We start from the raw sequence: 16,562 nt of genomic DNA, 5'->3' as shown, positions 1-16,562 counted from the left end.
ACACAAAACAAACCGAGTAGAGTAGAGTCAAGTCTAGTAGAGTAGGGCTAAGACGGGCTGGTGGAGAAGGGCCATTATTGTAGACCTCACATGTGCACCACTTGACATATTACAGGAAACACCATCTGCTCTACGCACCCTACGGTAACTCTGCAGGGACATATGGTCCCTGCAGGGGACAAACCACACACAGGACAGTCTGTTACTTTAGCATTAGCAACCTTGTGACTAGTGGCAGCTGCCGTTCTCTATACGGACATGTCACTATGTAGCTAGTGGCATGTAACTGGGCGTGTTTCGATCTCGTTGTCACTCCGAATATTTACGCTCTCCGTCTCACAGCCGGATGCTGCCATTGTGAATCACGCACTGTCTCGTGAGAGTTGCGTTCAGAGCAGCCTTGGATTTAAGCGTGCACGCAAGTTTGGTGGGTCTCATACAGCAGAGCTTGTAAAACATGTTGAGTTTTACAACAATGTTAGCTGAATTAAGTTAAATGGAATAAACAGGAGACATTTTAGTTGTTTCTTTAAAATTTCTTATTTTTGTTCAAGGAAAAAAAAATTGTGTGCAGCTCCACTCTCTTATCTCTTGTGCAACTATTACCCAGGCAAACACAAGTATCGGATTGAGACTCGGTATTGAAAATATTCAATATAAAAAAATCGGGATCGGGGGCCAAAGAAGCTGATAGGGACATCCAACCATTTTCCTGTGGCACAAACTGGAAAAATTCCCAGAAATTTTCAGGATCGCTGCCCCCTCAATGTTACTTGTTCACGCATGTCCCTCACAGTGTGAAATCTTCCCTGTGGCTCCGGGGGACGGTGGCCTAGGACGATGAGTTTCAGGAGGCGGGACATGAGATCAAAATCAGGCAGTGAAAGCCACAACATGAAGGAGGACAAAGAAAACAGAGAGCGACACCATGATGACAGTTTTTGATATTTTCCTGAATCACCTCACAGCAGGAGATTATCTGTCGGACGCACGCTCACCACTAACACTTTTTCGACGACACAAACACAAGTGAATGACCTCTTCTAAATGTGAAAGACCCTGTTCAACATGAACGTTCAAGGCTATTATCTGCCGTGTTCAAAATCGAGTCACTTGACTTCTCAGACGTTTTACAGAGAGGGCTGCAGGAAAAAGAAGAGATAAAGTCGGGTTGAAAAGATTCAGACATTTTGGAAATTTTCAGGAGTGCTGTGTGTGTGTGAACAGGGCTTTTCTTTCTTGTGAGGGGGAATACAGCATAAATCTGTTTGTAATGATGCCATCAAATCTGGTCGTGTTTGTTTGATTATTTAAAGAGAAGAACAACGAGGCACAAAATGAAAATCAACGCAGCATAAAAACATGACGATTGTTTTGAAATCTCAGACATCATGTCCACAACAGACCAGCGAGGTAACACCTAGCATCTGTGTGTGATGCTCAGTACAGTCAGAGAAACAGCATCCATCTTGAGGTGTGTGTGTGTGTGTGTGTGTGTGTGTGTGTGTGTGTGTGTGTGTGTGTGTGTGTGTGTGTGTGTGTGTGTGTGTGTGTGTGTGTGTGTGTGTGTGTGTGTAAAGACGTCTTTGTCTGGAGCACTGCGGGCCAGTAAGAGGAGGAGGAGGAGGAGGAGGAGGAGAGAGGTGGGGCTGCTGGTGGGGGTAATGAGAGAATGTGATCAGGCTTCAGTCGTCTGCAGACATTAGCATCATCACACCACCTCCACCCTCTGATCTCACACAGGACGACTGGAGGAGCACAGCCCGTACTGAGAACACTACAAACACTATCATCAATATTGATCCACATTTTATGACATCACAGTCTGTCGTCTAAACACGTCAACCAAATCGTCTTTTAAATTTGCTCCTCATGCACGTCCAAACCCTCCTCCTGACAGCCCTCATGATGACAGCAGCGGAACTACTGCAACGATACAACGAACCTACGCAACCCCTGGAGTCGACACCACACCGAGTTTTAGAACCTGTGGCTAAAGCTAAACAAGCAGAGAGCAAACACATGCAGCTTCACAACTGACCTGCAAAGTGCATGAAGACCTTCTAAACCTGTAAAGACCTAGATCCTGGTCTTATCTGAAAACAGACTCATTTACACCCAGGTGCAGAACATGAGGGGAGCACAAGCTGAATTATTGGCTGTAACCTGATATTGCTAAAGGTATATTTCAACCAAGAGTTCGTGGATCTTTTAGCCCCCAGAACTACTTTCCCAAGAACTAAAAGGTTCCTGTGCCATCATTGTTGTCTGTGTTTCGACCGCAGGCTGAAGTCCCGGGCAAATCAGGCCTGTTAGCATGGAAGAAACTAAGCTCTAGGAGACGAGCTCTAGAGACAAAGGGGATTCAAAACACCTGAAACGCTCAACTTAAAGCAAGAAGACAGATTTTAAAAGCCATGTCAGAGATGGACCAGTGTTCCAGTTTAAAGAGCGACCCTGTTAACTGGAGACTCTCAGCAGGATGCATCCCTCACAAACGTCTTTAGATGATCATTAAATATCTGATGAGGATATTTGGACATTTGAATAAAAACTAAACTAGGATGCATTCCCGAGGACTCCTTCTGTGTTTCAACAGCTGTTGTAAACTTTACAAACACTAGTTCAGTTGAAGGTCTCCAGTTTACAGGGTCACTCTTCAGACTGTAACACCAGGAGCTGACAGAGACGCATTCACACCATCAGGCTCAGAAAAGACCAATGTTCAGGAGTTATTAAACCAAGTGAATCACAGGTGTGTGTGATGTTATTGTGGACGGAGGGGGAAATAAAAACAATGAGGGTACTCTACCAATCAGAAATATTCAGCACTGCAGGCCCCGCCCACTAAAGTTCCTGGACCTTTTGAAAGTATTACCCCCGAGCAGAAACTTTTCATGGGAAGATTAACTCCCAGGAAAAAAGTTAGACCCTGGTTCCTGCTGTCCAAATGCACCCAGTAAAAAAGAATTATGTAGTCAAGATTTTATGGCACATGAGGCCGGGCATGAGGTGTGCTGCCATCAGTCTAACAGCTCCGATGAACATGAACACCAAACAGACATGATGTGGATTTAAAGAGACAGTTAGGAGCTCTGAGGTTTTTAAGAAGAGAATAGCGGCTCCTTTAAAGACAGAGAGCGGGTTCAGGACTTACTGGCATTGCTGTCAGCCAGCGTGTTGAGGTTTCCTGAGATGTCTCGCCTCCTGAACAGACACACCACCTTCGCCTCCACGTTCCCATTGGCTGTCTGTGAGAGGAGAGGCAGAGGTTAGCAACACAACAAAGGACTTCTGTTTGACACCCTCACATCTTTCTGCTCACACGTACGAATCTTCTCGTACGCTCGTTTCAGTTCAGCTTTCTGATTCTTTGCATCTTATCTGAGCGAGCCACAACAAACAGGAGGTAAAATCCTCTGTAATTATCAGCAGATGCAGGAGCGACTGTCTGTTTACCCCGTCGTATCTACACAGACCACTCACTCATTATCATCAACACTTCATACAGAGAGCAGTTTGTTTTCTCTCCTGCTCGGTGCAGAGAGGATGATATCCCTTCATTAGCTCTCTGGTTTGTCATTAGTCACCTTCATTTTCTAACAATAACAGCTGTTTTAAATATACGATTGAAGAGATTCTAAACTGAAGATATCCTTCATGTTTCTGGACGTTCTGTTGCATCACTGCTTTCTTCTACCAAACATCTATCATAGATAATGTTTTAGGACAGTGGCAGGAAGTCGCACCACCCAGAGGGAACTCACCTACGCACCGAGAACATGCGCTCCACATCAGTGAGATGAAACATGAACATTGATACCTGTCTTTAAACAGCAGAAGACGGTATCTGCCTTTATCATCCAGCTTTCAAGATGCTTGATTCTGATTGGTCGAATCCCCTTGACAACAGTTATTAACTTTCACTAACATGAGCAACACCAGAGGCAAACTGATCACACGTCATGTCAAATCAATCTGCGGAAAAGAGGATTGATTTGACATTAGGTGTGATCAGTTTGCCTCTGGTGTTGCTCATGTTGGTGAAAGTTAATAACCGTCGTCACATCTGGCTTCTGCTTGTTGACACCATAGACCGTAAGGTGAGGTAAAACCGTTAGCTTCCGTTAGCATCAAAACAATATAGTTAAAACGTGAGCTTCGGTTAGCATGCTAAATCAGCAGGCTAACGGACATTTTCATATTGGATCTATGTGGCCGCGAGAATTGAAGCCAATAAAAAAGTGTTAAAAAACGGCAGTTCATCAAGTGTCCGCTTGAGGCTGGCTCCGGAAGTACCGTAAACCACATACACACCCATTGAAAAAAGCTGTTCTTTGCAGCAGAAATAAACATGTTTACAGCCTGGTTAAAAAACGGCTTGGGTCTACATATCTAATTTCTCTGTCGGCACACACTTTACGGGGGGTGAATTTTTTCTAACGTGATGGTCCAGAAGATGTTAAGATTACAAGGGGCAGGAACACATAGCTGTTGGCTAGGAGGCTCAAACTCCGCCTCTTTATGTCACACTTTGACTGGTTGAGTTCCGCATTACCAATATGGCTGCCGCTGACGATTGGCTTAGAAACAGTGCTCAGGAACAGATGGGTGACGTCACGGATACTAGATCCATTAATTATACAGTCTATGGTCAGACCCCTTGACTACAGTTATTAACTTTCACTAACATGAGCAACACCAGAGGCAACACGTTAGCTTCGATAAGCATGCTAAATCAGCAGGCTCCAGATGTTTTCATATTGGATCCTGTCCATCAATATGATGAAGGAGTGGAGCAGGTGAGAGAAACTTAGGTTAGAGATCTCTACAAAGAAACTTAAACCATGAGTGGTGGTGATGATAGCAGCAGGGTTCAAAGTTGTGACATTAGTTTATTTTAAAGGTGTGTGAACCGCAGAGCTCAGAGAAGAAGGAGAGCTGAATGAGAACAGTTTCATGTTCAATGCACCACAACAGGCAGAGAAGAATCCATCAGCATGGAACAATAACTAAATCACTTTAAATTAATAAATCATCTTTAATCAAAGTTTTAGCAACGTGTTTGTATCTTAAGTCAGTGGCAGGGTAATGTATGATTAGCAGGTAGTTATGGGAAATAAAATCCTTTCAGGTTGGACAAGACCCGGACCACCTTCAAAACACAGGAATAAATCACTCCAGACTGTTAGGTTTGAAAGATGATTATTCTGGCTGGACTGATAGTGATCATAAGGAATCTCTCACTCACTCTCTGTCTCTCTCTCTCTCTCTGTCTCTGTCTCTGTCTCTCTCTCTCTCTCACTCTCACTCACTCTCTCACTCTCTCACTCACTCTCTCACTCACAGAGAGAGCTACAGGCTGGAGCTGGGACTGCTCCTCTCTCTCTGTTACTCTCCATTCATTGTGCGGAGCAGCCATTAGCACTCAGGAGGCTGCAGTTCTCCTGGTGCTCAGCACAAGCCCTTCAAAATAAGAGTGTTACATAAATGAGCTTAATCCTTTGACTGGGAAACAAGCCTGTGTCATATGCTGCTGTTGCTGTTATATAAGAGGCTCCTGTACGGAGTCCTGTCGTCACAGCGGACACAGTTTACCGACACAGGCCAGGAGACACAGTGTGTGCATGAAACCTGCAAAAAGAAAATTGATGTTTGATTTTAACTCCCCTCCAGCAGACAGCAGTGAGAGACGTGTGCGTGCTAATCCTTTTTAATTATTCTGAAATACAAATTTAAAGACGTGGAGCCTTCTTTATATTTGCATGGGGCGCTGAGGCGTCCTTCTTTTGTACCATTGTATGCTTAATGTAAAACAAGGTAACAACAGGCAGAAGGCTGTGAAGTGTAATCATGTTCAAGCTATTCGAAAATAAATCATTTAATAGCTCGAGGACTTGTCGTTTCTTTCGGGGAAAGCGATCTTTTATTTTAGGCTCTGAAAACTGTTTCCTCTTCGGCTCCTCTGCACAAGGTCGATTTAAAAAGGTGTTGGCGGCCGTGATCTGGCTGCAGGAGATGGTTTTTCACATGAAACTGGTGAAGACATTTCAAAATAAAAGCCATAAAAACTCAAAACTTAAAAATGTAAACCTCTGAGCATTTATAAGCTGAGAGTTAGGGCTGGCTCAGGCTTGGACCAGCTCTTAGTTATGCTGCTATAGGCTTAGACGGCCACACTGGGATCCTGTCTTTCCCTCTGTTTAACCCCTGTCCCATTAAAGTTACTAACCATAGACCTTTCTGGAGTCCCATTAGCTCCCTTGTCTCGTAGGTTCCTCTGGATCTCTGCTGCTGTAGACGTTCCAGACTCCATCTGCTACAACTACTACTGTCTGTCTCACCAATATCATCTCTCTCTCTCTCTTTATCTCCCTCTATCCCTCTCTGCAACACGGTCTCAGCAGATGTGTGTCTACATGAGTCTGGTCCTCCTGGAGGTTTCTGCCTGTTAAAGGAAGTTTGTCCTTGCCACTGTAACTTGCTAAATGCTGCAAAGGTCTCTGCTCACGGTGGATTAAGATGAGATCAGACTGAGTCCTGTCTGTAAGATGGGACTGGATCTTATCCTGTCTTGATGTTGGGTCTTTGTTAATAATAGAACATAGAGTACGGTCTAGACCTGCTCTGTTTGGAAAGAATCTTCAGATAACATTGTTGGATTATATAAAACCAAGATATGTTCTATCACAGGTGAAACTACTGAAACATTTGCACAAATTAATAATATTAAGAAGTTAAAATAGGATCTGAATGTTCAGAAATATTTGATTCATTTCTAACTACCAGGTTTTTTTAAAATCATATATTTATGTGTTTATTAGCAAAATGTGACAGAATAACCTGTTTTTTTCTTTTAACTTATAAAACTATTTTAAATCTTTAATTGATTGTTCGGATTTATTCACTTGTTTTAAGTGTTACTGTGCTGATTCTCCTAAAAATCTTAGACGTAAGCTTTTGAAAAATACTGCAAACACCACCAGAAAGTGTAATAAGTACCATAAAGCCACTGTATTTATATTACAGAGCTTCAAATGTAAACTAACTCTTAAAAAGGAAGAAAAGAAAAACAGGTGCAACAGTAGCATGGATAAGAGGAACAGTGAAGCAGAAGTCAGAGGAGAGAAACTCACCTTGTTGAGCTCTTCTATTCTGCGGATCATGTACGGATTGCTCGAGGAGTTCTCAAAGTACACATAATCTGAAAAAGCAAGAAAAGAAACACAGATTAGATTCAGACCTGAGTCACATCCATCCACTCTCTTGCATTCAATAAACACAAAGAGCAGTGAATAGTTATTCACCTACAGCTTCGGGTCAATCCTCCTCTGGACACACACCAGCCCACTCTGTTAGAACGTTTTGGCAGACTGGACGGTGTTGGCTCACCTGAGAGGTAGAGACCCTTCAGCCTGACAACGCAGCTCTAACGGGGAGCCGGTCTGTTCACAGAGACCTGGCAGCTGTGTAAATTGACCGGTGTAACGTGAGCTTTAATGAGACACGATCGACCTGAGTGATGGAGAGTAATGTTCTGATTCTGCTGAGTGTTGAAATGTTGCAATGGAGCACCAAATATTACCCGTGCTGCTAAAAACTTGTTTCACAGGAGACAGAAACTAATGTTGGTTACTATGAAGAGAATCATTCACTTTTAGGAACTATTATCAGGTAGCTTTTGTTGTTCCCACACAAAATTTGAAGCCAACTCATCTTAAAAGTCTCTGCTTATTGATACCACAGAGAGACACTTTGTTTGTTGCGCCTTGAACTGCACCGTGAGTGAAGAGTTGATGTATGTTTTGTCGCTCCAAAAATAATCCAAGAACTGTATGGTGAGATTTGTGATCGTTTTATCCCAATTATTAACAACTCAGCAGATGTTTGATCAACAACTGTATTTAGAAAGCCTTGTGTTAACCTACTCTGAGGTTTTACTTAAAAGGTCCAATCAGTGTCCGGTCCGTCTCTGAATAGTCACAGCACCAGATCTGATAGGTTTCTATTCTATTCAATGTGGTTAACTTCCACTGGATCCGCTCTGTTGCGTTCCGGATCAGATACACAAGACTTTTGCCGGATGCCGGAGACAACACATTAATCTGAACAGAGCAGATGGAGCGGGACAGGAAGTCAGGCACCAAAATGAAAACATCTGGTTAATTTTCAGATAAAACACTCTGTGTTATCATCAGATCGTATTTCACTTAACTACAACAAACCGTCATGATGAGCGGAGCCAGACCTGGAGTCAACAGGTCAGAGGTTTTCAGAGGACCAGAAAGACAACATGGATGAGGAGATGAGGAGGAGAATCCTTGATTCAGTGATTTCCCTGGGGAAAAACTTCGGTCACATTACTCCAGCTGTCGGGCGGTCCTGCTAACCCTAAACCGCAGCGGATCAGAGATGGACCAGACACGGATCTGGTGGAAGTCCCATGTCACGCATCCTTCAGGTGCACAACACTTCCTGCTTTAACACCCAGAGGGTCAACAAGGGGAGCCATGATGCAGCAGCATTCAGGATCCTCTCTGCTCTCTGTATACGTTGTAGTCTGTTTACGCAGAGCGGCTCCCGAGTTTGCAGCTTAACAGACTTAAAAAGGTGAGGAGGTCAGAGACGTCACCCTTCACTTCAGAGATACATCAGATAAACCCACATCAGAGCTCGTGACACCGAGTCAGGATAAGACAGGTGTGACGGGACATTAGCTGCCTTCAGTTTATAAAGGAGGAGACTAAAGAACAACTGTGACCACGAAGAAGAAGAGGAGGAGGATGGGGAGGTGGTGAAAGAGGTGAAGCCTGATGTAGCATGTGAAAGTGCAGTTTTGGATGCATTGATATGAAAAGGCATGAATGCATATGACAGTTCTATTAAAGATCTGCCACCTGCACAACAAGGTCAAAGGTCACGTGACTCCTCCTCCTCCTGCTGACTCGAGCTGGTCCTGAGCACCATGTCCCTCCATCCCAGACACTCCAAAACAGTCTCATAACTTTCACCTGCTTCGTTTATGACTTCAGATGATTTCGTTCATAACTGCAGCTAATCAACACATTTAAAGGACTAGTGACAACAAAACGTTTGATATTGTGGACCGAAAAACCCAGATTACTCGACTAGATTCATCCAGTGTAACTTTCCCGTCTCAGAAAATTAAAGGTTTCTGAACAGTGAATTGAAACTTGATCGGCTGAGACACTCCTCCCCTAGAGTGCAGCTAGCTGAAGGTGCACACGGCACCGACTCACCAGCTGGTGACTGGAGTTGGCGGATTGTCAGCGTGCTCCGTCGTGATCAGCGGTCCTCTCAAATATAGCCGATCTGATCAGGTCTGAGTTACTCATTAGTCCTTTTATATCTTAATATTTGTACTAGAATTTTAAATGTAGATTTGCAGGAACAAATGCATGAATACAACATTATACTCCTGTCAGATTAATCTTTATGTTGCTCCCCCCCTCAGTGATTCATAAAACACTAGTTTAAAAGGCGTCTTATTAAAGAGGCTGTTTTACTTTTAAAGGGTTTGTTTTTATGACTTTTAGTAACATGCTCAGACTCAGTGAGTACGTGCTCGGAGCAGCAGCTGCTGACAGCTTTAATAGAGACTCCTCCAGCCTTTAAACAGCATATTGATGGAACCTGCCAGTCTTATCACAGACACAGAGCTTCTGTTGTTCTGTTTGATGCCACTCCGCACAGCTTCACGTCAGGCTCCATCTGGTCCTCCCACGAGCGAGGACACGGAGCCTCGGGAGGACTTCTGATGCTCCACCACCACGAGCAGAGACCAGAGCGAGGATTCTGACGGGGAGAGGATTTCTTGCTCTACTTAGCACGGTGACGGGAGCCCCGAGCAGAGAGGCATCACCTCCTTGTTCACAGTAAAGGAACACAGCAGCAGAACGTTACATAACACAGGCAGAAGCACAGAGAGGGGATCTGCACTCTCATGTGCCTGACATGACTAATGCTCGCTCAAAAGACAGAGATGGTGGAAGAGGGGAGTGTTTTATTCTAATCCTGCCTGGTAGGACACATTAGAGCCTGATCCTGATCCAGCAGGACTAAAAAGGGGGTGCTGGATCAATAATCAAGGGAAAAACACTCCTCAGATGAAGCGTGTTCCACATAATCACATTCCTCTGACGGGTTTATGTTAATGTACAGATTTAAGTGTTGAAAGAAGGCTCTATAAAAAGTGTGTGTGTGTGTGTGTGTGTGTGTGTGTGTGTGTGTGTGTGTGTGTGGTTGTGTGTGTGTGTGTGTGTGTGTGTGTGTGTGTGTGGGTGTGTGGTGTGTTTGTGTTTGTGGATGTACACGGCGGGAGTGGCGCAGTGTGCTGCTGCTGGAGGGTGAATGAAGAGGAGGAAGCCCTCTGACTGATCTCAGGGGAGGATAATGACTCACATGCAGGCTGAACACCGTGTGCTCCAGGAGGACGCTGATACAGACGCTCGTCACTACACATCCACCTGCACCAGCAGCCGAACTCAAACATGCCTTCATCATCATCATCATCATTCCTTCATCCTACAACACACTTATTAACCTGGCTGCTGTGTGGGCTACTTAAAAACACATCTCTGACTCGTTACATAATCATACGCTGGCTGCTGGCTGTGGGAGTTACACAGGGCTGGACTTAGCATTGCATGCTAATGTTTTAATGGCTTCATCACTGAGGGATCATGCTGTGAGGACTCTTCAAATACACATGATCTAGCAGCAGCAGCTCCGTGAGGGAACCATGACACCACAGGCTGGAGCTGGACTCTTCAATAAAGGCCTTTAACAGTGCAAGAGACTTTACAAAGACGGCATTTACCTGTTGGTAAAGCAGGACCACAACAATCACATATCTGGCTGTCTATTTCCTTAAATGGCAGAAATTGGTTTCTTTTATTTTGTTAAGTTATAATTTTTCAGGCTTTTTCGCCTTTATGAAAGGACAGCTGAAGAGAGAGAGGAGCAGAGAGTGGGGGAAAACATGCAACAAATGATTGAAGCCAGGAGTCGAACCCACGACTGCTGCGTTGAGGACTATATCCTCTGTATAAGGGGCACAAGCTTAAACTGCTAGGTCAACGGCTCCCCATAAATGGCAGAAATTTTTAAGCCACCAGAAGGTTAAGTGAGCTTTAGCTTTGCTGCAAAATACCCCAAAGCAACATGGTCCCTCCACAAAAACAACATCAAGATGTTCAGAATTTAACGTCTCGTGTGTCTCAGATTATGACTTAAAGCTAGGGTTGGTAGTCACGGAAAACTAGCATGAATTTGAATGTAGCATTTCCACAGGACTCAGTCTAACCCCCCTACCCCGGAGCTCTTCCAAAACGAATGAAATGAAATGTACACGCAGGAGGCGGGAAGAACGGCAGGACGAGACTTGATTGGTCTCATAAATTGGACCCTAAAGGCAGGGATTGGTTGGTGTTTTCCCAGGTTTACTCCGGCTGTAGATAGCAGATTTTTTACCTCTTTTTAAGAACACATTATGTATTGATTACCATCAGGACATAAAGATCATTTTAACCAGTATGACAAAAAGTGTATCTAAATGTGAAACTACCTCTGCACTACAACAGTGCACTATTATATTATTCTCTCACATATTTGTCATTTTCTTCCTGATGCATTTGATTCTCATCCGTGAGAATAATTCTGTAATTTCTCCCCAAGAAAGGAAACATTTAAAGCTCCCTTTATCTCAAATATGTTACCTTAACTGTATATTTAAATATTTTTCTATTGGTCAGACGATAACCAGTAATCTTCAGTGCTATACTTCAAGCAACTTCTCAGGCTCAAACATAGACTGTATAAAAAAAGGACGTAGTATCCATGACTATTCCAGAGCCAGCCTCAAGTGGACACTCGATGAACTGCAGTTTTTAACACTTCAGCATTGGCTTCAATTCTCGCAGCTGGAGGTTGCTGCTTGAGAAGGACACTACCTGCTGCGGCTGCAACAGACACCCACACGACAGTCCATGACACATATCACACAAACACACCAAGTGTGCAGCTGGTCGGCTGCAGAGTGAATTCACATCCAGAGAAACCACAACACCAGCAAGGGAGGGGAGGACTCGAATCTGAAACTACTCATAAGTCTCTCTTAAGTAAAACACATCGACACTCACAGCTCTACACGGATGTTTGAGAGCTACTACAGCTGTGAATATTAATTATATAATTAAATTAGGTTTTAATAGTCAAAACTCTCTGACTTAAGTTTATTACATGTGAATATTTCTACTTTCTTTCGTGCTTGGTGACAGAAAACTGAACATGTTTGGGTTTAAACATTATTCAGGAACAATAAAGCATATTTTACACCATGGTGACACTCACAGAGCAAACAGCACATCAATAAATCCATGCAATCATCAGGTTATTGATCATCAGTGATAATAATCAGAAGCCCCATTGAAGGCACTAAGCTCTGAATGAATAACATCCTGTATTGGACCTTAAATAATCTGCATCTACACTTTAAACCGTGCAGCATACACGCAGCACTGTTATATGCATGCAGCGTGTTTCCTCGCAGTGTTTCATCAGCGTGACCTAAATATTGTTCTGATGTATGACCTTACGCAGCAATACGCCTGTCCCACTGTTCAGCCTCGGCAGTAGACTCAAAGAAGGAACACCAAGTCCTAATGTGAACATGAAGCGCTCAGAGACGCGTTCAGCGGTCAGAGACGCACAGAGGGAAGCACAGGTACACGTGTGCGTACGGAGGGGGTTCACAGAAACACACCTGGAGGACTGAAAGATGCTGGGTCATTGTTTCTACATGTTCTTAATCCACAGAGAGGTGGAATCAAAGGAAGTGTGAGCAAAAATATGTATGTTTTATTTATGTTGTTATCAGAGGTGATGTAAATTAATATCCATCCACACTCACTAATCAAAGAGCGTTTTAATGATCAGTCACAGCAGGTAAAGCATGAGCACGTACATCACATGGTTACTGCAGATCACACTAAACATGGCAATTAATGTCGGCCCACACGGCTAACTGTTACATAAGAGTGATATTGGAGGCTATAATTAAATTAACCCGCTGCACCAATAACACCAAGTGACCAGATCTAGTCTAGGATGACAGAAGCTGCTATTATTAGCTGAATGAAGGGGTCTGTCCAGACGGGTTGGACTGGGGTACTGACCTCTGAAGGAGGGGCTTGAAGTTAAAAAAAATATACTTTAACTACCGAGTGTAATTTAAGTAGCATGCAGGTCCATGTGTAGGTTTTTAACTCTTCAATGTAACAACAGAATGGTAACACTTAAGTCAGACTGTGTGCAGGAGTTTCATTGCAATCTATGATGGTGTGATTCCTCTCCTGCACCTGTCTTCTGAAAACAGACAATCCACTACATACTGCTTTAGGTGCATTTAACCTTTTAAAGTTACATCGATAAATGCGTGCAAGTGATGTGTGCTCATAGAGTGTATAAATAAAGGATGTAGTATCCGTAACGTCACCCATCTGTTTCTGAAGTGCAGTTTTGAGGCCAATCGTCTCCGGGAGCCATATTGGAAATGTTGAACTCAACATAACTTCTATTGAGCTAGTGAGGTAAAGAGGTGGGCTTTGAGCCTCCTAGCCAACAGCTACAGTGTTCCCGCCTGTCAATCAAGTCAGCTGTGCCTCTCGTAATGGAAAACTCGTAATCTTAGAATCTTCGAAATTGGCGCGTTATGAAAAAAATGAGCTATCCAGACTACACTCTTTGTACCAGGCTGTATACATTTTAATTTCTGCTGTAAAGATCGGCTTTTTTGAATTGGTGTGTATGTGGTTTACGGTACTTCCAGAGCCAACCTCAAGTGGACACTCGATGAACTGCAATTTTAACACTTCAGCATTGGCTTCAGTTCTCGTGGCCAGAGGTTGTCTCTTGGTTGTATTTCCAGTGTTTTGTCCCTTGTTGGTGCACAGGGAGCTCATACATTTCTGCAGCAGTTGATCAAACAGCAATTATTGCAAAGTTGAAAAGAGAGGAGATTTAGAGGTGATTGAAAGTCCTGCTGCTGAATGAGTGTAGGCAGGGGACGATGGCAGTGACACCAAAAATGTTGTAAATGCAGATACATGATGAACCTAAATGTGTAGCCTGACATGCACCTCCTCCAAAATCTAACTAAGAGTCAAAAAAGACACTGACCACAACCCTGTGACTGGTCCGCTGGGGGGCGTTGTATTTCCTGCAATTACAACACATCCAGAATCGCAGTACATTTCATCTTCTCCTAGCGATGCGGACACATCGGTGCAAAAGTATGTAGTGTTCATAACCGTGTAGGATACTACGACAGAAGTAGAAACCCAGCTATAGACACAGACACACCTGTACATTTTTAGGACATTAGGCTATACATGTAAGCTTCTGTGTAGGTACAGAGATGTAGTTTACATTGTAGAGTGACACAAGGGACTCCATTTCTTTTTGGACACATGGGGACAAATGTGTCAGTATGTATTAAACACAGTGAACCTGATAACTGTAGAGTTTTTATCCCTGTGTTGTTCTTATATGATTATATTGAATATGCTGATGTGGGCCTATGGGGCTAGAAAAAAGTAATTAAGAACTTGATCCAAACAAAAGTGTTATCAGGGAATTACTACTGCTTATAAACTCAGTGAAGTCCTCCAGGACGTCAGACCCAGACTGACAGCAGGCTGTGGGTGCTCTGTCACTTGTGACTTACTCTGCAGATTTTAATACATAAACACTGCTCGTGTGTTAAAGTAATGACTGAATAATCAGCCTCCCGTGGTCGGTAACGTTTTGAAACAGAAACTGGTCTGTCTGTAAAAGTTGATGTTGAAAATGAATCCATAGTTCGGTGTTCAATGTGCACGAGGGAGCGCATCAAGTACACTACACACGAGTTAAAACAGAGTCATAACGCTGGAATCATCAAGGGATTGAGTTACACACTGCCTGATTCAGAGACTAAAGCTGTGTGTTTTCATAGATTTGAAGTTCCTCTTACAAAGACTGAACGTAGCACAGCCGCCAGCAAAGAGCTAGCATCTGTTAGCAGCTAGCGGCTTAAGCTAACTAGCTTTGTGTACACTTCCAGGTCATTTATACACTCTATAGTCATTACACACAGACTGGAACAAACCCGGCTGCTCTGTGTACATGCAAATCAGCCGATAGTGTACTCTGCGAGCACGATATTCCCTTTATATTCCAAAGTTCAATATGAACTTAGAGCCAGTGTTCTGTCGAATAGTGTTACCTATCGGGATATGCTACTAAGCGGCTCTTTGTGCATGTGCGCATGCGCCGATCCTCACCACTTGTCACCACGAACATAAATTTAAACTTCCACGAATTTAACGAGGATTCTCTGAAGGTTTTGTAACGTGGTGTCGATACCTTTGAATTATTTTTCTTACAATGCAAAGTAAGAGAACAAGTGTTGACATATCAAGAGATTAAGATCTTAAACGGGATATTGGGGTACGATTGTCTGAAATTTGAAGTCAGATTTTGAAATGCTGTGCCAAAACATGCTCCTTATTATACGACAATGTAGAAGGAGTTGGTATTATTCTTAAATATAATGATTCTTTACTGAAAGCCCCTTTAAGTGGGGCTACTGTCAGCGTCTGGTGAGGATAACGCGCGACGGCGGCATTTTTCGACAAAGCAGCACAACTGAACGGAACACCGGTGCACGGTGCCGATCAGCCGCCTGTGGTCAGTAGCGTAGTTTGTTTGAGGAAACTAGTCGCAAATCTATCCTGAAAGTTGATCTTTTCCATGTACTGCTGCAGTTCTAAGTCATTAGGTGTTAGTTATCCGAATACGTGCGTTGGTTTAGTCTGATTATAATGCTAGATGTTTAGATCCATTCGGCGTCCCTCTAATAAAGAGTGAACGCACGTACAGCGTTAGCCGAGAGCTAGCATTAGTTAGCAGCTAGCCGCTAGCTGTCTGAGCGGCTAGCTGCTAGCTAAAGAATCGAACAATCACGTTGTTGGAGATCTTAGAATATAAAACACTCTTTACCTCCCACTCGATACATGTTGGCCGCCATGCTGTCGTCCCCTTCGGATAAGCAGTCCCGGGATGTTCCCCGTGCGGGTAGAAAAGGTCGATGGGGTTTATTTTATTCCTTCATTTATCGTAGACTCCCCCGCCGTGAAACAAAGCCGGCTCCGGGCACTACGAGCCGAGCAGGCGGGGAAAAAGTTTAAAGTTTCCGTTAGGAACGATCCGGAGGTGATCCCCTAAAAATACAAGTCTTTGTTTTCAGTCGACCTTCCTCTCTTCTTCTTCCTCCCTCTCTCTCTCATTCACTCTCAGCTAGCCTGTATCTTACTCCACTCTTCCTCCCATCCTCCGCTCCCAGCTTCATCCTCCTCTTCTTCACCTCCGCTCAGTTCAGCACACACATACACACATTCACACACACATTGAACACACACTCACTGGCCCCCTTCGTTCGTGTGCAAATCGTCATCTTCGGACATTATCGACAATCTCCGGGATTCACAATTAACTTTTTA

General features: G+C 43.7%; 1 protein-coding gene across 1 annotated transcript in view; it reads right to left on the bottom strand.

Annotated features, from left to right (window-relative positions):
- mta2 (metastasis associated 1 family, member 2) overlaps positions 1 to 16,458 on the bottom strand; it is a 29,915-nt gene extending 13,457 nt beyond the window's left edge. The window contains exons 1-3 of the mRNA XM_034676369.1: positions 16,063 to 16,458; positions 7,137 to 7,204; positions 3,158 to 3,251 (exon numbers count right to left, since the gene is read on the bottom strand). Of these exons, the coding sequence (XP_034532260.1) occupies positions 3,158 to 3,251; positions 7,137 to 7,204; positions 16,063 to 16,090 (190 nt within the window). The 5' untranslated portion in view covers positions 16,091 to 16,458. The remainder of the gene's footprint in view (positions 1 to 3,157; positions 3,252 to 7,136; positions 7,205 to 16,062) is intronic.
- Between the last annotated feature and the right edge of the window lie 104 nt (positions 16,459 to 16,562).

The sequence above is a fragment of the Notolabrus celidotus genome, chromosome 23, assembly GCF_009762535.1.
Source record: "Notolabrus celidotus isolate fNotCel1 chromosome 23, fNotCel1.pri, whole genome shotgun sequence".
Classification (NCBI taxonomy): domain Eukaryota; kingdom Metazoa; phylum Chordata; class Actinopteri; order Labriformes; family Labridae; genus Notolabrus; species Notolabrus celidotus.
Note: the sequence above shows the minus strand (reverse complement) of the source record. Positions and strands in the feature narration are given on the sequence as shown.